The sequence below is a fragment of the Stegodyphus dumicola genome, chromosome 9, assembly GCF_044657685.1.
Source record: "Stegodyphus dumicola isolate Sdum_Otavi_A_Nest chromosome 9, ASM4465768v1".
NCBI lineage: Eukaryota > Metazoa > Arthropoda > Arachnida > Araneae > Eresidae > Stegodyphus > Stegodyphus dumicola.
In genome coordinates, this window is record NC_140776.1 from 174,284,465 (window position 1) to 174,310,546 (window position 26,082).

At 33.7% G+C, this 26,082-nt stretch overlaps 1 protein-coding gene across 2 annotated transcripts in view; it reads left to right on the forward strand.

Annotated features, from left to right (window-relative positions):
* LOC118188466 (uncharacterized) overlaps window positions 1–5,852 on the forward strand; it is a 42,663-nt gene extending 36,811 nt beyond the window's left edge. For both annotated transcript variants that reach the window (XM_035358896.2, XM_085824376.1), the window contains exon 7: window positions 2,255–5,852. In XM_035358896.2, the coding sequence (XP_035214787.1) occupies window positions 2,255–2,806 (552 nt within the window). In that variant the 3' untranslated portion in view covers window positions 2,807–5,852. The remainder of the gene's footprint in view (window positions 1–2,254) is intronic.
* Window positions 5,853–26,082: the final 20,230 nt, after the last annotated feature.

Here is a 26,082-nt window from a genome sequence, read left to right on the forward strand (position 1 = left end):
TCTCTGATTTAGTTTTCCTCCGAAAATCTGTAGTACGTTCTATTTCTTGAAATTACTAGAAGGCATATGAGGGCTGAGTACGGTTATAGCTAATATAAGAATCAATTGCAGCTATTCAATTACATATCCATTACAGTTATACAGGGACAGGACAAAAATGTAGCCAAATATGGCAACAAAAATTAGTCGCCAATAGATTTGCCAGCTTGGCGATATTTCGCCAAATTAGCGAGTAAGACATTTATTAAATATTAAATAAACTTGTCCCTGTATTATTGTTTTTCCGACAGAGCGTCGTTTGTCTCAAGCTTTTCATGTTACATTCTACATAAAAATGCAACAATTTCACGTAAAAGTGCAACAAAATTATCCGTATATATACAGTGTATAGGGATATGGACATATCGTAACAGTATTACATTTAGAATAGAAGAAAAACATGCCAATGGGATAAATTAAAATCGCTATAACAACCTTGTATTTAACGTACATATATTAAAACACTCAATAGATTTCGAGGGCAGCTAAAGATCCCTCCTCATCAGGAGAACGAAATTACTAGAAAAGGGAAAAAGAAGAAAAATAAAGCATTGGAAAAGAAATCTCAGAAACACGTGGTCGTAACCGGATTTTGAATCAGATTACACTGGCCATCTACTTTTACTGAGCCAGGCTATCTGATCAAACATATAAAACATAGACTAAAAAGAAAACAAATCAGCAAATCAATCAAAGTCAAAAAATAAGGAGCGAGGGGCAACTGCACCTTCACGGACCTAGTCTGAACCTCGAATATAAGGCAAGTTCCAAGTTACACTTATGCCGAGATTATCAAGCATTCTGCTTGATGTGTTCCGGCTGTCATCAGATGTTTGCTCTTTGGGCGCTGAAAAGAGAAAAAGTTTGAAGTGTGAGTCCAGAAGGGCAGGAGCTAATGGCGAAGGGGCGTGACCAGTTGTCACGTGGGCTGCAAGCTGACTTAGCATTGGTTGCGAGTTTTCTGAGGAATACTTCACTAAAATTGCGATTAAATACAGTACAAAACATATATGAAAGTAGAAATAGTAAAATTAATTACATAAATCAGTCTTCTAAATTATTTACATATGCATATTAGTCCAAGTTCGTCAGGAGATAAACAGTAAGTTAGTAGTAGTTTGAAAATGTTTGTATGTAGATATGTATTTCATATCAATATTCTGAATTATTTGAAATTACGTTCGATAATAGATTTAATTTTTGTAAAGGAATTAATGCAGTTTCCAAAGTAAAGTTAGGAATAACGTCTTTGGACATAACATAAACCATCTCAGAGAAATATTTATTTAAAATGTTGATAAATTATATGAGCTGATCATTAATATAAGATTTAATGGAATCATTAACTTGGAAAATTTCTATGATTTTGAACCTAACTATTCCAGATAACGTTGTGCATTTCATTTATTGAATCGCTTCAACCTGAGGTTTAAATCTTTGAAATCCAGATCCTTCGCTAACCTGTGTCCTCGAAATACCGAACCGCCCGAAATGCTTTTCCAGTTTTACAGCAATTTCCTCTCCCCATTCAATCAGAAATAGGTGTGAAGATTTCGAATGACATCCTTTGTACTTTCTAACAAAGATTCCATTAGCGTTTGATCCCGTTCTTTATAAAACTATTCGGAAGGTCAGACCAACAAGCCTTTCTGGCTTTGTTATGATCACGACTGAGATTTTGTTTATTTCCGTTATTTTTATAGGAAGGAATGAATTGATTAAAAATAAATATAATCCTTAAAATTTTAAACTGCTCTTTTATTGCTGTTTAAAGCTTAAAAGCACATTGTACCACAAAAGAATAAACAACGAAATGTCAGGAGCAACCAAAAGATAAGAAACCTCTTAGGACAAGCTGTCTGTAGTAAACTGATACAATACATTTGGGGAAACTGAACATGCTACTGTATGTCTTAGGAAGAGGGGAGAAAACAAGATTACAATCTCGTCATTTACGGGCGGTTCTGGTTGTTTCAGTGTAGAACCGTGTGGGGTGGTTTAGTTGTGAAAGAGTTAAGGAAAATTTTTAAACCATGTAGGAAACCCTCTTTCCTGCCTGGACGCAAAAAATTAGGAAATGAAAGGAATAAACGAAATAAATGGTAACTCCTTTTTGTAGTTTCATTTTTCATCAACAACTTAAGGTAGAATTTTAATTCTTGTTATTCAAATGCTTTAATGTGTATGAAATTCTAATGATCACTTTCTTCCTCAGATTGACCATCTGTTACTGATAGCTGCTATAAAAAGGGCTCGCATGGAATTACATGATACAGCAAATTATCCAGCATTTCTAGATTTCTGCAGGCTGCTGATGGACCGCGGATGCAACCTCAATGCTGTTGATTGGAAGGGTCGGACTGCTCTGCATGTTGCAATTGAGACAAACCAAGAAATACTTGTTCGAAAACTTCTTATTTCGGGAAAGGATATCGACATCGAAAAACGTGACAGCGAAGGTTTCACTCCATTACTCTATGCATGTCGATATGGATACCGGAGAATGGTGGATGTACTTATGATTTGTGGGGCTAGTTTACGGGGCCAGGATTGGGAAGCTGTCTTCGAAACTTCTGGAACTTACAAAATGTTAAAGGAGGAACAAAAAACACTATTCAGTTATGTTGTTGATAATTCGAAGCAGTGTCTTACATTAGAAAATCTGTGCCATATTACTATAAGACAAAATATCAGAAATATAGAAAAAGATGCTATTAAACTCGAATTACCTCCGTTACTAATAAATCGGCTACAACTAAAAGAATGATGGAAATATGTAAGATGGTTTATTGGCATATGCATACACATAGACTCCAACTACTACGGATTCTCCGTAGTTTCTACGGAAATTCATGAAAAACTACGAGCTACGAAAAGTATGGAAAAAACTACGGATTTTACAGAAACAAGAGCAGGAGAACCAGTACGCAAAACGGAACCAACTAATTCATCCGATGATTGGCTGAATACTCGTGTTATCATATATCACGTGTTGAGTGCGTTCCTAGTTTTGAAGAATTAGCCAATCGTAGATCAGTAACTCCAACCGTTAACGACTTATCAATAGTTCCACCCAATTGTCTGTCTCCCAGGTTCCTCGCTGATGCGTGTTTAGGCTGCATTGTGTAGTTTACGGCGAGAGCTTAGCGTGTGTCTTGTGAACTGTGAATCAGGTGAAAGATTTTTAATCATAATGCTGCCTCGAACGAAGAAGCCAAAATTATCAAAGCAGAAGTTTAAAGATTCATATTCTTCAGAATTTCGATGCATTAAAGCGTCCGAAATTTCTGTGAATCACGCACACTGCAGTGTATGCAACAAAGACTTCTCAGTTGCTCATGGCGGAAAAGATGACTGTAAACGGCATGTGTTTTCTCAAAAGCATATAGAACTTGGCACCGTAAAATCTAAAGAAATAACAAATTTCTTAATAAAGGATGATGAAACAGATCCTATAAAAGCCGAATGCTATTTTGTTCGTTTTTTAATTGAACATAATCTACCGCTTTCTGTTTCGGATCATTCCAAAGAGCTTTTCAAAGCAATGTTTCCGGATTCTGCCATAGCAAAAAAATTTAACTGCGGTCATACCAAAACTGCTGCTATTGTGAAAACGCTTGCAGAAAATACTGTTGCTGATATTATAAAATCAGTGTGCAGTACATCATTTTCTCTAAGTACTGATGGAAGTAATGATAACAAACTGTACCCATTGGTTATAACATACTACAGTAAAGAAAAGGGAGTGATAATTACTTCATTGATTTCTATTTTAGAATGCACGGATAATACAGGAGAAGGTATTTTTAATTGTATAAATGAAAACTTTAAAAACAAAGGTTTAGAATGGAAAAATTGCTTATCATTTTCTTCAGATAATGCTAGTAATATGATTGGAAAGTTTAGAGGTGTAGCATCATTTATCAAAATGCATCAACCAAGTATAATCACCCGAGGTTGTCCGTGCCACCTCTTGCATATAGCTGCAAAAAAAGCTACTGAAAAATTAATTGGCTCAGAAATTGAAATGTTGATAATAGATATATATTTTTACTTGGAGAAAAGTTCGAAACGGAAGCATAGCTTCAAAGTTGCTCAACAAATTTTGGGACAGAATGCAAAATCTCATAAAATTTTGAAATATTGCAGTACGAGATGGTTGTCTCTTTTAGAATCTATAACAAGGATTTTGGAACAGTGGGATGCTGTGATAAATTTTTTTGGAGATAAACCAGATAACAGTGAGACAGTGAGAATGAAGGAAAGAGATTGCAAAACATTAAAAAAATTTTACAGTCACCGACCACCAAATTGTACTTGTTATTTTTGAAAAATACTTTGCCTTTGTTTATAACAGTAAATATTAATTTGCAACAACAAGCTCCTTATATACATAAATTGAGAAGAGAACTTTTTGAACTTTTAATGAATTTATTTGTTAGATTCGTAAAACCATCAGTAATTTCTAAAGAAAATGAAGATGTTACTCTAACGTCTATTCCATTTCAGAAGTATAGTAAACAAAAAGAAAATGAAAATTTAGTGATTGGTGCGGAAACAAGACTATATTTAAAAAATGCCAAGTTGAATGAAAGTGAAGTGAAATCATTTTTCAATTCTGTGCGAGCTTTTTTTGTAACTGCATGTTCATATATAATTGATAAATTTCCACTGAGTGATCCATTTCTAAAACATGCTGAAGTTGCTGACATCAACTTGAGAACTGAAGTCTCCTTTTCATCTGTTCTTTACTTGATGAATACTTTTCCATCCATTATTGATGAAAAATGTCTTAATCAAGTAGAAATTGAATTTTCCATGTGTCAAGTAGATGATTTGAAAGAAATTGTAGATTTGCGTATTGACGTAGCATGGGGAGAAATTGCAAAATTAAAAAATATGAATGGGTGTATTAAATACAAAGTATTGCCTTCTGTAATGCTTGCTGTCTTAATAATACCTCATTCAAATGCAGCTTGCGAAAGAATTTTTTCTATTGTTAAAAAAAATCAGACGGAATTTCGACCAAATTTAGGTCTTAAAACTCTTGAAGCAGTTTTGATTGAAAAAATAAATATGCAGGCAAATGAAGAACTGTGTTATAAAAAAACATTCTCAAAATCAGAACTTAAGCTTGCTAAGCATGCTACATATAAATCCTCATTCATAAATTATGCGTATTTTGTTTAATACTTATATGTATCATTCTTGGTTATTTAAATTTTATTTCCCTGTAGAAATCATATCCAGAATAAAGATATGATTTATAGCTTCTGATTTTTTCTATGATTAGTAGTGATTTGAAGTACTTTTTATTAGTGAATGCTTGAGGAGTTAAGAGAAAATTTCTAATTAAATGTGCATATAATTTACAAGGTATATTTTTAATTATTCAGTTTTATATGTATATGGATTTTAAATGTAATAAAATTGATTACAATTAATTATTAATTTAAAATTAATGAATGGTTAATTACAACATACGCTACGCGCACATTTTCAAAGTTGTAAAAATGTCGTTCGCGCGTTGACTACTGACAAGGTTTGCTGAAAGTTGGAGTCTATGCATACAAATGATGTTTATGTGCTACGGACATGCTACGTCATTTCTAATTATAGGTAAATTTCTTAGCTCAAAAATTTAATAAAGCAGGATAATCATAAGTGTACATTTTTTTTCCCGTCAAAAGAGCGGATCCTTTAATTCATTTGTTACATTGAAGCAACATTTCCTGTTTATTTCCACACAGTTGTTTTAAATTTTTTGTAGCACAAATAAGCCATAATAAAGTTTATGTGAACAACAACTGTAAGCTTTGTCTCTTCTATTCCACATACTACATTCTACAACGAACTTAACTAGATTCTACAATGAACTTAACTAGTTTCTACAAGGAAACTGGCGAATTCTCGAACAGGCGTAAATGATTTGCCAGCACAGAAGAAGGGTAAAAATAACCCTTTAAATTAATCCAAAATGAGAACGGAAATGCATGATCATCGTGCATTAGGAAAACACCGTCAACTAGCGGTTAAATAACATAATTTATTTTGCATTAATCAAAATAACGTAATTTAATTTGCAATAAGACATTATTTTGTTTTTGCAAAGCTTAGTTTTCTATATTGGCAACAAGTCCACTATTTTGCTAGGTTTCAAATCTAAACAAATATGGCTGCTCTTCCAAAAAAAAATTCGGCTTAGCCGCCCTTAAACAACTTTTAAATTATTGATATTTCCACAATTATTGCATGAAGGTTAATTAAAGATGTAAACATCATAACCAGAACAACACAACTCAATCATTTTTAAAGCAAAAAATGCACAATTTACAAACATGTAAGAGTAAAGAATCCGAGCTTACTGAGCCGAGTAACAGAGTGAATATATATATATATACATATATTTATATACTTTTGATGCGATTGCAACCAAAATAGGAGGCGCCCATCTACACGTTATAGCAGTCCTATATACAAAATGTAATGTTCTGAGGCTACTCCTTTTTGAGTTATGCGAGATACATATATACCCACAGAGGGGATGAAAAAATATCTTCAGAATCTATTTTAAATCAGTTTTATAATATACTACGTTAAGATAATTTAAGACTATTTCTTAACTCGTAGAGGAGATGTGTTTACTTATCTTAATAAGATTAGACTTTTAACGCCTTCTCATGTCACTTACTTTGATATAAACTTAGATACGTGGGCATATCTTATATGCAAGCCTCTTTTGTCTCCCTGAAACATTTTTAAAAGACAAAACTTTTTTATATTGACATCATTATGTTTTGAGACAATATGGTATTTTATTATGTTTCTCTGCATATTTAAAAGGGGGAAAATTTGGAAACTAAGCTAAGAGATTTGCTTTTAAATCAGTAAAATCCCTAGGTCATTTTAATGTTGTTCAGTGTTGATGTATAACATAATTTTAAAAGTAATTTATTATGTGACAATATTGTATTGTAATTTTAATGTTAAAAATTCTTAACAGCAGTTTTCCATTTGCTGAATATAAAATGGTATACAAATGGAAGTTTTATTTGATAAATATGAAAGATATTTAGAGAGTTTCATGCCTTTTTCTAATGGGTAAGTCTTTCTCTAAGGGATTATTATAAACATAGGCCTCTTGCTACAAAAATATATTCTCAAAACATACTTAGCTCACTTATAGCTTAATTGCAAATATTCTTGAAACAGTGTTACATATTAGTTTTAACTTGGGCGGAAATTTCTGCTATATTTACAGTTTTCTCGTGCTCCTAATTTTTTAAATGTATACAATGAAGCATTTATTATTTTTTAATTAAATTTTTATAATTGTATTAATAGATGATGCATTATAACTGCATCTCAATCTTTCTCAGCTAACACGATCTGTGAAAATGCCTTTTCGATATCACCTAAGATAGCAACTATATTATGTCTAAAATATATCAGCAAGTGAAATATATTTTGATTCAAATTAATACCAGGCCACATACAATCATTCAGGGACAGACTACCTATTTCATGTGATCATGTGAGCTCGTATCAAATACAATCTGCATTTTCGTCGTAATGCTTTCTTTTCTATATGTCTAATGCGGCATATAAAAAACTGACTTGTTTACTGGTTTCTAGAATCACATAATCTTTCTATTATCCCTCGATTTATGTACTCTGCTAAAGTTTCTCTGCATTTTAAGTATAATGCATTATCATGCTGCATTTTTTTCAGCAGGATCTTTATTCTTTTTTCTGCGATACCAAAATTGTCGCATAAATGTTCCCAACGTTTCTTCCAGGATAGGCTAACAATATAACGACCATCTTTGAAACTAACAGTTCTATTGAATATCTCTAATGCTTTATCTTCATCGTACGAATTGGGATCACCTCTAATACCAGTTGATTCCAAATCAAAAAACGTCTTCAACAGTGTCTCGGCATTGTCAGAAATTAACCCACAATGCATGTTGTTTCTCATGTGGTAAATCTTCAATGCTCCCACTCACTAAATACCCAAATGCTGAGCTTTGTAAGACTAAATTTGTGTTTGGTACATAAATTTACCCAGATCAGAAAACTATTTCAGATCCAAGAAGTAACTGAATTTTACCCGGTTTGTGAAAGTCTGGATCAGCTAACGTAACTCCTTGCGGAATCTCAATATTTCAGACATCAATTTGTCTAGAAGGCATCAAATGAGTAATTTTTTGAGTTACGTAAAAAACTAGTTTGCGACTGTACGTGTTTTCTATATTTAAAATAACTGCACTTATTTTTGATTTCACCGTTGTTTAAATTCGAGATAAACATCCTACTGATAAGTTTACATTTTCTTTTTGCATTCGATTATCAAAGATGAATCACACTTCCACTGTCAAGCAACGTTCTGACTGGAAGTATTTCTCCTTCATTTCCCTTAATATAAACAATCACTGTCGACAGTAGGACTCTATTAACTGCATTACAATTTTTATTAATATTAGCTGTCATAAAACACTCATTATCCTTATTTATGAATGTCTCGGCATGAACATTGAGTTTCGTGGTTTTCGTAGGCTGAATTTTTTCCGACCGTGACGCGATTTCGCAACTGTTTCTATTTTGGGGAATAAAAACTTTTTTCGCTCATAACGCAATAATGAATTGTGCTTTTTTCAGCATAGCCGACAAAAGTAATTTGAAGGACTCTCTCTCTATGATTTCCAAAACAGCAGAAACATAAATTGTGTTTTTTAACATACTCGACTCTCTTTTAAGCTGAATTTTTGAAATTTAGGACATTTAAATAATTTATGTTCCACATTACACAGTTTACAAACAAATGCACGTTTTTCACTCACAAATGAAACCACTGAAGAAACCTTTGGCTGAGTTCGTTTAGGTATTACTGGAATTCTAGAAGCGTTTAATGTCCTCGCGTGATCCTTTAGAGATTCTAATAACTCTTTGATATTCGGTATTTTTTCTTTCTTTAAATTCCTTTCCCACCATAACTTAGTATTCTGATCAAGTTTTTGACTAAGAATAAAGGCAAACATAGCGGATGAAACCCCATCTAACTTTTGTCCTAAACATTCTAATATTTTAGACTTCACTTGTAACATTAATTAAATTTTGAATCGCAGAAGCTGACTCGTTTTGAATACGGGAATACTCGTAAATCTTTTGAGATGAGCACACACTTGTTCTGTAGGGTATGAGTATCTTTCTTCAAGGAAAGACCATGCTAACTTATAATTATCATCCGTTATAGCTATCGTTTGGATAATTCTAAACGCATCTCCTTTCAGTGCTTATTTCAAATATTGCAATTTTACAGCATCTGATAAATTTGGGTTGTGATCAATACTTGCTTTCAACATATCTTTAAAGGAAAGCCAAGAATGCATTTCTCCTGAAAATGTCGATAACGAAATCTTTGGTAAACGCACAACAGTATTTTCAGAAATTACTGTATTTTCTACTTTATTCTATTTAACAACTTTTGACAATCTATTATTTATTTCAAATTCTATATCAATAATACTGCAACTGATTTCATCTTGCTCATTGAAGATTTTTTCGATATTTTCTTCACCACTTAAATTAATAATGGAATCAAAAATATTATCAAATTCATTTTGGAAATTGTTAAATTTAGTTTTTAACAGTTCTAAATCACTAACACTTAAATCTGGTTCAGAAATTTTCTTTTGCAACTTCGATAAGATAGTTTGAGTTCTCTTTTTAGTGAAAACATCTTTAAATTTCGTAGGCATTTTCGCTACACTTATCAATACACAGAAACTTAATTATATATTATAATATCACAGAAACTTAATTCAGAATTTACTAAATGCAACAGTTAATGATTGATAGAGTTTCAAAGATTACTTCCCCTTCCTTTCAGCTACAATCTACAAACACAAATTCCACAGAAACAAAATGGCAAACTCACTGTTTTACACTAGCTTAATTACTTAACCGATATCGCTGCGGCTCTACAGGACCACTCAAAATGGTCTGGATAAATTCAGTGTACTATAACTCTTAATTAAACTAATTAACAAACTAAACTGTAATATATAATCACCTTTATTTTACTAATTTGTGAAAGACACTCAAGCTTCCATACTCACTCTCTGCTTTGCCATTGACGCAAACTCAAAAGTAATTAACGTTCTTTTTGTAAACAGTAACGATTGCAGCGCTATCTGGCTTCGAAGGGATTTAACACTTTTCAGTATAAATGTGAAGACCTACATTCATTTAAGTCAATCAGATTTTTATTTCTGCTTTCTAAGTATTTATCAATAATATAAAGTAAAAATAAAGCAAATATTTTTATATACAAATCAGAAAGACTTACATGTAACCAGACATCCAATTATCTATACTGTTTGAATGATTTTAAGCATCGTAATATTATGCATTTTTGTAAGACTCATTTGATAACACTGTAGTTGGCTAGGTTATTAGTGAAACAGTCACAGATGACTCAGTGCTAAAAAAAATCAAGCGTTCTGAATACAGTTGAGAAAATTCATAATTATTTGATTGTTTTATAATTCTACATTTTCTTCGATCTACAATTTTATAGTGATTCTTAACTATTAGAATTAGGAATATATTAATCTCAGACGCACTTGACATTGATTTAAAAGAAATTAAAAACAATTTAGAGAAACTACTATTTTCTACTTTTATATATATATTAGTTTTCAACAACAAGAGTTTTCCCAAAAATTTTGGTCCAATTTAATGGAACATTACAGCACAAAATTCAATTCATATTTTTCGTACCACAATCCTAGCGCAAAATATTGATAAAAAATATTTCAGTATGAAAAGCATTCCACTTCTATGACGAAACTGAAACGTTCGAAATTTATTGCAAAAGTAGCATTCAAGAAGAAAATGCTTAGATACTCTTGCTCACCATTGTCACTTTCCGTTTATGGTTAACTACCTTTCATTTATACATCCCATGCATACCAAAGGCATGTCATCAGATTAAGGGAGTATTATCAAATGAAATACATTTTGTAAGGAAATGAAAATAAATTTCTGAAGTCTTATTAATTAGCAGAGATTAATCAATGGGAAGGATAAATTTTAATAAACTTACCAAATGCAGTTTTGTATTTTTCGTTAGTCTTCGAATCAGCCTTTTAAAAAAAGTTTAAATGTCTAAATAAAGAGATTATTTGTCTGTTAAATGGATGCATAGAGCTGAGATAAAATATCAATGCACCGAATATTCGTCGATTAGTTAAGATTTTATTCACGCATAATTTAAAACAAGCTAATTTGTGGTAGGAAATCTAAGAAAGCTTTCAGATTTTGCATATTTTCCAAAAAGGTACTTTTTTTCAAAGTTTTGTGAGTTACTTTTATTTATGAAATATGGTCTTCGCACTTAAACCACATAAAATTTAATTCAACAGCAATATTACAAAATATTTAAAAACAGCATAGCTTTAGAATTTCCGCTACATAGACTCGCGCGCTGGAGTTAAAAATGTTTTTTTTTTTTTTTTTTTTTTTTCCTCTCTGTACAGTGTTGCTATTGCTGGCTGAGAAATTGTCGAGTTTGTTTACCAAAAATTTGTTTCAGTTTAATAACAAAATGTAAAAAGATGATAAAACAAATTCTAAATTCAACATTCGGGCTTTTAAGTGCCCATGCTCGGTTGGAGGACTATGTTATTGAAAATTTGTTGGCTTTAGGCTGCTTTTACAATGCGTGTAACATTCATGCATTTGCGTAGCTTCTTCATTATTTAACTTCTTTAAATATACACTGAAGTGACAAAAGTCATGGAATAGCAATATGCAAATATACAGATGGCAGTAGTATCGCGTAGAAAATGTACGATGCGTATAAATGCGAAGTGCTTTAGCAGGGCTTTCATTTGTGTTCAAGTTATTCATGTGAAGAGGCTTTGACGTGATTATGGCCGCCCGACGAGAATTAACAGACTTTGAACGCGGAATGGTAGTTGGAGCTAGACGCATGGGTCATTCCATTTCGGATATCGTTAGGGAATTCAACATTCCGAGATATATAGTGTCAAGAGTGTGCCGAGAGTATCTAATTTCAGGCATAACATCCCACCATGGACAGCGCAGTTGCTGACCACCTGCATTTAACGACCGAGACCAGCGACGTCTGCGTAGAGTTGTCAATGTTCACAGACAAGCAACACTGCGTCAAATAACCGCAGAAATCAATGTGGGACGTGTCCGACAGTGCGGCGAAATTTGTCTTCCTTGGGCTATGCCAGCAGAAGAACGACTCGAGTGCCTTTACTGAGAGCTCGACATCGCCTGCAGCCACTCTCGTGGGCTCGTGAGCATATCGGTTGGTCCCTAAACGAATGGAAAACCGTGGCTTGGTCAGATGAGTCACGATTTCAGTTGGTAAGTTAATGATGGTAGGGTTCGAGTGTGGCGCAGACCCCACGAAGCCATGGATCCAAGTTGTCAACAAGGCACTGTTCAAGCTGGTGGTGGCTCCATAATGGTCTGGGCTGTTTTTACATGGCATGGACTCGGTCCTCTGGTGCAACTGAACCGATCATTGACTGGAAATAGATACCTTCAGCTACTTGGAGATCACTTACAGCCATTCATGGACTTCACGTACTCAAACAACGATGGGATTTTTATGGATGACAATGCGCCATGTCACCGGGCCACAATTGTTCGCGATTGGTTAGAAGAACATTCTGGACAATTCCAGCGAATGATCTGGCCACCTAGATCGCCCGACATGAATCCCATATAACATTTATGGGACATCATCGAGAGGTCAGTTCGTGCCCAAAACCCTGCACCGTCAATACTTTCACAATTATGGACGTCTATAGAGGCAGCATGGCTCAATATTCCTGCAGGGGACTTCCAACGACTTGTCGAGTCCATGCCACGTCGAGTTGCTGCACTTCGCCGGGCAAAAGGAGGACCGACAAAATATTAGGAGGTATCCCATGACTTTTGTCACTTAAGTGTAATACATGGCTATAATATTTGATGGCAACATTTTGAAAAGTGAACCTGTAGAGACATTAATATCTTTTGAAACAGGAGACATGAAACAGGAGCAATGCCCTCGCTGGGACTCGAAACTGGACCTCGAATACGCGCAGTGTGCTAAACGTTATACTATGAAGACATGGAGAAAATACCTTTTATACCTTTTAAAAGGCGATTGGGGATTAGGAGATCCACTCACTCAATCCTGGTGGTGAAGAATCCACCACTTTAATTTCGGGCGCCACTGGAGAAACGTTATGTTTTTTGAACTGAAGAAATGAGCGATGCATTCACCTGGACTCGAATCTGGACCTCTAAATAGTTGCGGAGTTTTCTAGCTGTTGCACATCGAAGGCATGCAGTAAGGAGGGGAAACATAACTTACAAACCAACATAGAAAGTGGAACGACGCTAAATACCGTTTTGAGAGTACTACCCCCTTGGTCTAACGCCCTTTTGGCTTAATAAGAATACTAATGAAAGAAGGAAAAAAGCTAATATCACAAAATTATAAGGGGTTTTGTTTAATATATAAACAGAAATGTAAGTTGTTACACTATGTTTGTAGCGGTGTCCGCCGATAACATCGCGGACGAAAACGTCGCGGAGAAAACAACGCAAGGCGAAAACGTCGTGCTTCAAAACATCGTGGGAGAAAACATCGCAGTTCTAAAACATCGTGATATAAAACGTCGACGTCGAAAATAAAGCGGTTCAAAAACTTCGCAGTTTAAAAACATCGTCGTCGGAAATATTGTGATAAAAAATAAAGTATCTACAAATAATCGCATAACGATAACATCGCAGACATGTTTTTTTTTTTTTCAGGTAATATATATACAAACAAAATTTCTATAGTATGATATAGAGCAGATATAAAAATGAAAAATACAAACAAAATTTCTATACGGCCTTTGAAGAAATATAATTAGAGAAATACGATTGCTCTTGCAAGACACCTCTTTTAGAACTTATAAACATCTAGTCTGAAAAGTTAAAAGAAGTAGCCCTAACAGTAACAGCACTTCCTCCTACTTACGTCAGTATGGAAAGACTCTTCTCGGCTCTGAAGTTTATCAAATCGGATCTATCGTCCTCTAACAAAGAAGATCTTGCCGAAGCTATACTGTTTCTTAGAAATATCTAATGCCAGTTTTTCCATTTCATAATAAATGCTAATTAATAATGCTAATAATTAATTTGCTATGACATCAATTTTTTTCTGTAGCATCTATTACTTCTTTTATATTTAAAAATAAGCTGCAACTCGTGTGTATATGTTTATGTATATATGAGGAAGTCGGAGTCGGACTGAGAGTCAGAGTCTTTAAGATTCCAGGAGTCGGAATCAGAGTCGGAGTCGGTCATTTTCCCAACCAACTCCACAGCCCTGCTGAAAACAGCATCTTTCAGCTCTGCATCTTCAAACAACTTTTAGTCATTTTAAGTCTAAAGGGGTTTTGTCCCTGTAGGACTATTGTTTTCGTTTTGCGATTTTGCGTTGGTTCACTATAAATGTCCGTTTCACTTTTCAAACTGTTGCCACCAAAGTTAGAGTCCTGCATTATATTTGAAGAAGTTAAATAATGAAGAATATGCATAAATGTATGTCTATTTCTCGCATTGTGATAAAACAACGGTCCATAGAGCCATCCAATTTTGAATGACGTAATCCTCCTAAGATAGGCGCATGTGGAAGCCCAAATTTGGAATTTGCTTTATTATCGATTTCATATTTTGTAAATCTTTAATGAATTTTTGATTAACAAAGTCAACGCTTTCAAAGTTAGCAATGACAACGTTGTACAGAAAAAAACACTTTTATCTCAAGCGCGCGAGACTCTGTACCGGAAATTCTAAAGATATGCTCAATTTAAAACTATTTTGCATTATTGCTCGTGAACAGAATTTTATGGTTTAAGTGCGAAGAACGTGATATTTAATAAATAAAGGTAACAGACAAAAAATGTTACAAAACGCCTCTTTGGACGTAACTTAAAATCTGAAACCTTTCAGATTTTTTTAAATTATGCTAATTTTTTTCCATTATGGTCTGTTTATACTCCTGTATTATAAAACTTAATCTGCATTCATTATTTTAAAATTATGCTACTGAGATTGCTCTTATTCGCAAATGTTTTACGCAAGCAATTTTAGCCATACATAAATAAACTGCAACCCATGTGTATATGTATACATACATATGAGGAAGTCGGAGTCTGACTGAGAGTCAGAGTCTGATTCTTTAAAATTCCAGGAGTCGGATTCAGAGGCGGAGTCGGTCATTCCATTGCTATTTATGATTTTTGAGCGCGCTGATCAATTTGGGCAGGAAAAAATGAGTTGCTGCCATTGAAGATTTCGAAATTGATTCACGGTAACTCTAACCGAGAAAGCTTTATTGTTTTAAATCCTCACAATATTGAGCGCATACCTTCATAATATCAATATCTGAAATTTAACTTCGATTGTTTGAGAGGATTGGCCGCTAGAGACGCATACACCGACCGGGAAAGTGCTTTTATGCTCACTCTGTGTATCTTGCTTTTTCCAGGAAGTGCAACTCCGAGGATTTTCTGATTAAACTTTAAACATTAATTTCTTGCACTTTACTGAAAGCCATTACATTAGTTTCATCATGAAAAGTTTTAAATTGATGTTTTTTTAACAGTCAAGCTGCGTTTATGTTTCCTTGGAAACTCAGTTCAGTATTCTTCCAATATCAGTCATCGAAATGCTATTGCTGAAATTATTATAAACTGCATAATAACGATAATTATTATTATTTTATAATTAACCATTCTTTGAAATCTTTTCATTATGAATTAACTGATAATAATATTTTAAGACACGCCGAATAAATACTAATTCAGAAGTCAAACAACAAAATATCAGCGTAATATTTTCAAAATTTTTACAGGACTAGTTTCGATGGTTTTACCGAACCACCATCCTCAGCTGCAAAACCGCAAAAGGCTGAGGATGGTGGTTCGGTAAAACCATCGAAGCTAGTCCTGTAAAAATTTTGAAAATATTACGCTTATTTTTGTTGTTTGACTTCTGAATTAATAATATTTTGATCTACATTGTTATTCGTAAAAAATAAGAATTGAAAGAAATAAAATTTTCTGATTCCAAACTATCTCGAGAATATTATTTCCTTTTAGGAAATACGAATTCGAGGTTGCATAAGTTCGAGTATTTTCCCAGCAAGTTCTTCTAAAGCATATTAGGTCAATAAATGTTTCGAATTATTTACATTCGTTCAAAAAGGTGTTCCTGTTCTGCGATAGATGGCAGCACGAGACAGCTGACGTCGTTAGCCTTTCAATATTGATCTTATAAGACCTTATCAGGTGTCTAAAGGCAAAGAGTTATAAGGTTATAAGGTCTTATAAGCTTAGACCTTAAGGTTATAAGACCTTATAAGGTCCATGCCTTTCAAAGAATTGGAGTTCATCATTGTAAGCCACCCTGATAACTTAATTTTTCTTTGACGTTTTAAGATGTTTTTTTGTAGGCAGCGGATATTAAGTTCACTTCGCATTTTGCATCTGCTTTTGTTCCATTTATTGCTGATTTTAGGATTTCCCAGTTACAGAATTACATGCTGTTACGAATTTTGTATCAAGATAGCTAGTTTTAGTAGAATTCTAATTAAATTGTTTTATTTTCCTATGCAATGCAGCCCGAGACAAATTTGAACAGAAAGCTATGCCGGACGTGTAAAAATACATGAGTACGTGCATTTAACATTCAGTAAATGGATAGCTGGATAATTTGCATTTAAACTCAATAAATGTAACTGGCCGCTATGTTAGCTGTAACCGTAATTTCATCCTCTTATAAAGCATTTCTTCCACTTTCTTAACATGCCTTCCTAGTGTGGTGGTCTGTACGCTGGGCGCGTCTTCCAGAGGTCCGTGGTTCGATTCCCGGCGAAGGCGTTGCTCATTTTTCACGTCTCCTTCTTCTCAATAACTTAATGTCTCTACACTCTCATTGCTTTCCAGCTATTTTATAAATTGCTAGAAATATCTCGCGCGACCGTTTGAACGACCGGAGAGAGTTTTAGTCAGTTGCTTAGTTACTATTGTTGGCATCTGTTTAATTCCGCGTGAACTAAGATATCTGAATTAGCTTTGCCTTTAGACACGTTAGCACTGCGTTATTTTAACGTTTTTAGTAGTTTGAAGTATAAGTACTGATTACACTGCGTGATATTGTGAAAACTTGCACGAATATCTCTGAGGAATATTCCAGCGTTCTGATATATATCTTTTGATCAGAACAAATTTTATTAACCTATTATCGGACTTGTGCATTCAGTGTATTACGAACCCATACGCATACAATAATACTTTTAAATATCTAAACTGTTTCGATGCATTTCAATATATTGATAAAAAATGCAGAAAACTTCTCCCTATTCCTCAGCTTCGCTTTCTCCCTCTTTTTTATCATGCAATAATTAGTTTGGGATATAAAGATTCGTGGGGGTCGTTCATTAAGCTATCAAACCATCGTCTGAAGTACACAGTAGCAGTTCAGGACATTGGAAAACATCTGTGAAGGAAATGTAAGCTTCTGGCACAGATTCTGTTTAATCCTGTGATGCTGAGCAATACTGAATTTTCATAAATTTATAACATCTCGTGTGGTTTGTTACACTAAACCGAGCTAGACGTTAGAAGAGTGTTTAGGGAATTATCTAGAAGTTTTAAAGTACTGTGATAAGGTCGCAAAGAGGTTCTTTGTCTAGGATGAATATTTCAGAGGGCAATAGTTTTCAGTCCATAGGTGAAATCCTGTTGCAATGGGGTTCTTTTGTTAATGCTTCCGGTTGCAGCCTCGAAGGTCACTCCAAGGGACAAAGAGATAAAAGAAGTCTTTTCATCAGTGCCAGGAGATGGACAATTTTGTTATGTACGAGGGAAGGAATCTCCCCCCCTAGAGTTCAGCGGAACACCGTGAGATATAAAAGGTGGTTTCCCGAGAAGAGTGGCATGATAGCTCCTTAAATTTTTCTACAACCGTGAATGGCCGTATGGAAAGTTAGAATGATCAGGTTTAAACTCAGGTTCTTTTAAGAAGTTGATGCCTGTAGCGAATGTAAAGCATAAGCATATAAGAGGGAAGAACTTTTTCTGCTGAAACTATGAGCATGTTGGCCCCCTAGAACTATCACTCCTCGTGTATAATGCGATAGATTATTTTTCCTGTTAACAAAATCCTAGAATTACGGGACTCAATGTATCCAAGTCCCACATCGTCTGGATATGCATTTACTAATGTATTTATCTTATTAAAATTCATGTTATTGTTATAACTTGAGTCAGAAGCTAATTTCAACCCTGTGTTACAACCCGGGGTTTGTGTAGCGGTTTTGACCACTACACCGCAGTACCATAAAGTCCGGAGAAGGGTGTAAAGAACCCTTTATCAACGAAAAAAAAGTTGACAGGTGGCACAAACTCGTGCTTTCAAAAACTAGCACTTTGGGTTTAACTCATAAAGGTAATGACCAACTTAAAATTAAGTGAACTTAAATTTAGCCTAACGGTCTCACAGGCTAATTATCGCGCAGGCTGGCTCTGACTCGAAAAGTCGGCGTAAACAAGCCTAATGACAAGAAGCCCTCAACGGCACATAAATCTAAATATTAGAGAAATCAATATAGCAACGTAGCCACGCCCTGAAAACAACTTCCAAAACTTTCCCTTACGTACTAACTTCTTTCTTCTCCATTCGAATACACGAGCTAGATTATTTACATTCTGGCAAGAAAGTGTAAGTTGAAAGCAAGAGCGATGGGAAATGAAGCTTAAGGAGTATCAGAAACCCCTATACCGACAATGTTAAATTGGCCATTTTCGATGTACCTTTTTTCAAAATCTGCTGTAGATACACGCTTGAAATTTTTTCTGTAATTAAAGTATACCTACCTGATTATACTGAAATGAGCTTTTGAAATATTTTGAATTTTAGAGTAAATTACAGAATATTTTGTTAGGCATAGTAAAATTTAGCACTTTTCTCACACAAAAAAATTAAAAAAAATTTTTTTTTTTTTTAAGTCTATTACAAAATGCTCATTTCAGTAAATATTAGGGAACCTAATAAATAAGCCATAAAAATTTAGATACCTGTGAGCAGTAGCTCCTGAGAAAAGGTACATCGAGTATAAAAAAAATCACGTTTGGAGAAAAACGCGTTTTTATGTAAAAATCCTCACTGATCAAAGCAGTAGATGACAAATTAAAACTAGATTTTTTTACAGTTCTAATCTTCATAGAGATTAAAGAATGGTATTTTCAGAAAGATAAAAGTGTAGAGAATTTGAAAATGCAAAAATCCGAAATTACAATTTTTTGAAGATTTTGGGGTTCCAACACCCCTTAAACATAAATTAAGTGTTATGTAAATTTAATAAATTCCCACAAATTATAATATGATGCCACAATTTTGACATCAAAAATTGTTGTTTTGTAACAGAACTATTTAACTGTAATCGAACTATATTATTGAAACGCCATCTAGTGGCGAAGAGAAAAACGACAGTCGACCTCCAGCCGTGATGATGATATGTTACCATGCACTAGATATCTCTGTAAGTCTAATGTTTGATGTTCCATTTGGTATATGTTTCATTTTTATGTATAATTTTTGTTTTGTAACCGTTCCTGTGTGCTCTGTTAATAAATCCTTTTAGATCTAGTTCGGCATTAGTGTCTATTGAGGAACGGCTACATCACAGTTTAAAATAAAAACAAACAAAAACTGAAAGCAATAGAAAACATTAATACGATATCTGAGCATTCGGAAATTCCACATAAGCTTTATAGTTGATTGCTCATGCTTTTAATGAGATAATCAACCATAGCAGATGCTAATAATTATTTAAAAAAACTAAACGAAACAATAGAAAACATTAATAAGATACGTGGGCATTCCGAAAATTCCACACAAATTTTACAGTGATTTGCCTATGTTTTAATGAGATAATGAACTATAGCAAATGCTAGTAATGCTAAAAATGAAAGAAAAAAAAACATTAATAAGATATGTGAGCATCCTGAAAATTCCACACAGACTTTATAGTGATTGCCCATGCTTATAATGGGGTAACCAACTATAGCAGATGCTAGTAATGGCTATTCTTCCATTAGGGCTCCAACAGTCTGAGACTGGCTGCAAGAGATAAATGGGCAGAAACAGCAGGCGCATCACAAAGAAGTTTTTACATAAACTTGGAAACTCAGTTTGTCAACTAAACATTACAACTAACTAAATAACCGTATTATATCAAACACTCATTAGCACAATATTTAATTATAATGACAACAAAATAAAAAAATCTGATGTGTACACCACATGACTTCCTTGTACGGAATATTAAATAATACGCATTTTTTCTTGCATTTCATTTAAACTTTATTTGATTGAATTAAATCTACTTCGTCGATAGCGCATAAGCCACAAAAGAATAAATGCGCTCTAAAAAATTCACTATATTTGTTTACCATAGCAACACTTTGCTGCTAGATTCTCTTAACAGCGTTCATATTATAACTCAATGCACAAAATTTATATCATTAGAATTATCTAATTGTTGCTATATGTTCTATTCAAATACTATAATAAATCTAGAACGATATATATAAGAAATTAAGCAAACAAAACAAAAATGAAACAGTTTTTTCGCAGATGATTCAGTATTTCTCTTTCAATTAATTCAGTTCTCACTTCGCGACAAGGCAAAAAATACATAAAAACTCAAAATATCTATATTAAAAATTACGAAGTAAATCTTAAACACTTATTTCCTCGAAAAAAAAAATGCGGAAAGAATTAAGCATGATTTAATTCGCAATAATAAATGAAGGCGTTATCTTTGTTGTTGCGAAGCTTAGTCTCTCTAGATTGGCAACAAATCTACTATTCTGCTGTTTCAAATGTAAACAAATATGTTCGCCATGTTATTTACAAATTAGGCTTAACTGCACATAAAAAGCTTTTAAATTGTTGATAATTGTACAAATATTGCTTGCAAATTTCCTAAAGGCATAAAAACCTTAACCGGAAGGTAAGAGCAACATAATTCAATCATTTTTAAAGCAAACAATACACAATTTACAAAACATATAAGAGTAAAGAAACTGAAATCACTTTATCAGGCTCTTATTAAACAAATTTTAGAAGCAAGCTAGTTAGCTGGATGTGAAAATAGTTGCATAACTCGAAAGTTATTTTGTGTGAACAATATCAATACTATTAAAATCTGTGTGCGTCGATTTGTTTGTTTGTGGCATTATCTCCTCCGGGACGGCGGCAACTTGAATGTCGAGAGAGGCACTGACAGGCTCCAAACATTCGTGGGAAGCCATTTCGAACATTCTCATCTTCGTACGACTTTAATTAGTCGAGATATTAATTAAAACTCTGAAAACGCTAATTTCCGTCTGCATTTTTTCGAGTGGCAATAGTCTTGCACGTTGGAGAAAAAAATCTGTGTTATTTCGAGAATCGTTTCCAAATCGTAGAGTTTGTTAATAAAAAAATTCTAAGTTTTACGAAATAGGAAATAAAAGTAGCTTTGCCAATCACTAAATGTTGCTGCGTGAGTACGCGTTCATAATAAATTTATACGGTATTTCTCCCGCCTTCTTAGCATACCTTCATGTAGTCGTCAGCACACACGGTGCGTATTCGAGAGGTCCGTGGTTCGATTCCCGTCAAACGCATTGTTCGTTTTTCATGTCTCCTGCTTCGAAATAACCTAATGTCTGTAAAGTGGCACCCGAACTAAAAGGTGGTGGATGATGCTTCTCCACCACCAATTGTGTCCCTTAATCTCCAATCGTCCTTTAAAAGGCGGAGTATATAAGGTATTTCTTCTGCCTTCTTAGCATGCCTTCCTGGTGTAATGGTCAGCACGCTTGACGCGTATTCGAGAGGTCTGTGGTTCGAGTCCTGGCAAGGGCATTGCTAATTTTTCATTTATCCCGCTTTCAAAATAACCTAATGTCTCTACGGATTAAACGTAAAAGTCCGATATTAGGCTAATAAAAATTTATTTTCATCGAAAGAAATATTTCAGAACTTTGGAATTTTCCACAGAAATATTCGTACAAGTATTAATTTAGAAGTCAAACAACAAAAATTAGTGTTTATATTTGCAAATTTTGACAGGATTGGTTTCGATGGTTTTTACCGAATCATCATCCTCAGCTGCCAAAGAGCAAATTCGTTCATTAGTAGTGAATTTACGATTATTTGGAGCAGAAGTAAGTGATATTGATACAGCAGTTTACATTTTAATGTCTCGCCATTTAGAGTTTGAAAATGCGAAAGCTGCGTTAGAAAATCAACCAAATACGAATTAAACCCTGGAGTCCGTTATTACGTGTGGATGCGAAAACCTTTACAATAATTCAAAAGATAATTGTTGTAAATAACAAATAATGTTGCATTTTGTACAAATCAGAAGGAATTTTTCTGTTTTGACGTAAGTAGTTAAATACGGTTACTAATTTGAATAGATTAACTTATTATTAATTTAATCCTGTGGAAAGTGTTATTATTTAAAGTATTAGAATTTAACGTAAAGAAGAAAGTGTTATTATTTAAATTCTTAAAATTAGTTATTATTTAGTATAGTTATAAAAGTATTATTATAAAGAATTGGTATTGAAGTTTGAATTTTTTTAAAAGTGTATGCTGTAAATCCCCAAATTCTAAGGGAATATAAAATTTGTCTTTCGCCCTGTTTAACATCCATTCTATGGCTTATTTAGGATAATCAATGCACAGAAACTATGATACACGTTACGAGAAAGACTGCAAGAAATTCTCTAAAATTCCTTTGTGGTGCTGCCATCTATTGGGTTGTGAGTTAACTAAACATATGGCTCTGCATGAGTTAATGGAATAGTACTTAATTAAAAGGAAAGTAAGTGACAAATTACTATATGCATATTTCCTTATACAAAATGATGGCATCACACGCATTCTAAATTTTGACATATTTTCAAACAATTTAATAATATCTCTAGGCTTTTTTATATATAATACAAGCGATTTTCAGAAAAATTTCATTGATGGTATTTTAGGTTCCGGACCAGAGAGATTATATTCAGTTGTAGTATCATCAAATTAAAAACGAAAAGCTAAAGTAATGAATACGAACAGATATATTTTGAATGGCAGTGTTTTCCAATCATTTTTACGTCACAGCACTTATTAACATTATTAATTTTTTCTAATTCATATTAGGGATTCAATGAATAAGATTCCCCTTCCCCCCGAATATATTTGCTTTGTGATGCGTAAATATTCCATCTTGACTAGTGATTCCCAACTCCTTTTTTGCGTTTACCCCTTTTTAAAAGAATAGTTTTCTTCACCGAAATACAAACATTTTGCTCTGTAACATATAGCATGCAACGTAATAATAATACTGATACGAATTTTGCTACTTAGAAAGGCAATTTTTGCACAATTATATGTGAAATTATTGTATTTTTCTGTGTAATGTAATGCAAAACAAATTTCAAGAGAAAGCTATGCCGGGAAAGTATAAATACAAGGGCAAGTGCATTTAACATTGTGTGTGTGTGCATTTAATTAGGGCAAAGCACACTAGGGCTACCTGCCTAATGGGAGGGGTGCCTTCGTGGAGGACGTTCTAAGGGAGCTGGCTCGTATACCCGTTACACATGGGGAAAACCACGAAAACACCCATGCAGCCAGCCCGTTGGCGGGATTCGAACCTCGGACTGAACTACCAGTGTTCAGCGACGTTACCGCTCGGCCGTTGGTGGGCTTTAACATTGAGTGAATTGGTATTTAGGTAATTCGGCAAGATATCGCCAAGCTGACAACGGTTTTGACGACTTATTTTGTTAACGTCCTCCGTCACTTATCACTTATCAATAAATTTGGCGAGACACTGCCAAAAGTCGCTAAATTTAGCGACCATTTGGCGACATTTTGGTCCGGTCTCTGTATGTATTGAAATTAAATAAATGTAATTGGCCACTATACCCCGCGGGGATATGAAGCAGTTTCGCCTTCAGGACCGGTTCAGATGCACATCATCTTCCATCACTTAACCCATAAGCCACTTCTAGCAATGAATGAAGTCACAAACGTGAATCAGATTGGCGGATTTCTAACGTTTAACTAACATCTTTTTTGACATTGTTTACTATTGCTGTAGAACGCCATCGAAATTTAACTCTTTAATTAATTAAAATACTCCTAAATTAATTTAAAATGCAATTTATATACGAGACAGAAGGATGAAAAGAAGAAAAGAAACCACATATGCTGCTGAGCGGTTTTAAAAAAAATGCTTTTTGAAAAAATGAATAAAACGACAAATTAATAGCATTAATATTAATTATAAATGTTTTAATATTGATTAGAAGCGTTTTAGAAAATATATTATAATTAATTCATCCGTTAAAATTGTTTTGAATTTGTTTTACGAAAATTTTACGTAAAAGCTTGAATTTACTTTTACATTAACCAATTGAATGGCATCATGTTTTATTTTATATATATGTGAAATTCAGTAATAAAATTTTTAAGAAATTTGAAATGATTTAATGATCATATGGACAGCTTATATTCTTTAAACTGCGTTTTCTCAGTTTGCATTTTTTTGATAAATTCTTTTATTTAAAGTCCTAAAACTTATATAGATATGGCCTAAATTATTTAATATTTTTACCGCTTAATTAAAATTATATATTTTATAGAAACAAGAATAAGTTTTGCAAAATACTGAGAAGAAAAATTATTTGAAGTGGAAATGTAATTGAGATAATATTTGTTTAAAAGTTTTTGCATAAAAATGTGTTTTTATTTTTTCTCAGAAACTAATTCATTAACTGCAAAATCGATCCTAAAGTTATTAAGAACTTTCTAATAAATACAATAAGAAAATTGAGGGAAAATCATTGAAAATTGTGAGAAAAGAATGACATTTTAATTGTTAAACTTTTCTTCCAAAAATTTAAATTAACAAAAAGAACTTGGCAAAAATTTTTTTCTCAAATTAAAATTATTTTGTCTTACAAAACCATTTATAACATTCATAAAACTAGATGAAAGTTCTTAAAGAAAAAAAAATCATTCAAAGTCCCCTTGTCGAGATGAAACCGAAATGAGCGTCTTTGAAGCCGATATGAATGATTTGAATGGTATTTCTGAAACACTCAGCATCAGATAACATTGTCCGTACTTGTTTACAAATTTCTGTATTTCGTACGGTTCTATGCAATTTATGTGGTTGATATCGCATCCTCAGATATCTACCAACGCGATTGTTTCGCTGACAGTCCAGCGAGCAATCATTAAGTAAACCGCACAACCGCACAGTGCAGTATGGGAAATCTCCCCATTTGCCCTGCTCCCGAGGGGTAGGAACGTTCTACCTCCAACTCGAAGAAGCAGTTGATGCTTGTCGCCGTGTGAACAGGACTTGTCAGAAGAAGCAGTTTTCGCTACTAGTCGAATCTGCTCTTGTGAACGGGGCTTATGTTAGCTTTAACAGCAGTTCGAACCTCGTATCGCTTTCCAGTAATTTCGAGAAGCAGAAAGAACTAGAAATATCTTGGCAGCCGGTTGAAAACTATGTAAGTCTGAACCTTAGTTGCTTAGTTATCGTTTAGATTCTCGTGAAATGAGATAGTACGAGTTAGCTTTCTGTTTAGTTGCGCTTTGCATTGCATTGTGTTTAACGTTCTTAGTAGTTTGATGCGTAACTACTGACTGAACTCTGTGACACTGTGAACTCCTGATTTTTTTTATTCTTATTACTTTTGATTCTATAAATATAAACAAGTTATCAGACACAAACTCTCAGATTATAATTGCACTAAAATTCAATTTTAATATTTGTGTTGGCTGTGCTTGGTGTATTGATTCAATCTTGTGTGAACATTTGGTATAAAACTGCTAAACGTAATTCTTTATTCAGCTCGTTATGAAATATTCAAAAAATTTCTTCTTTTC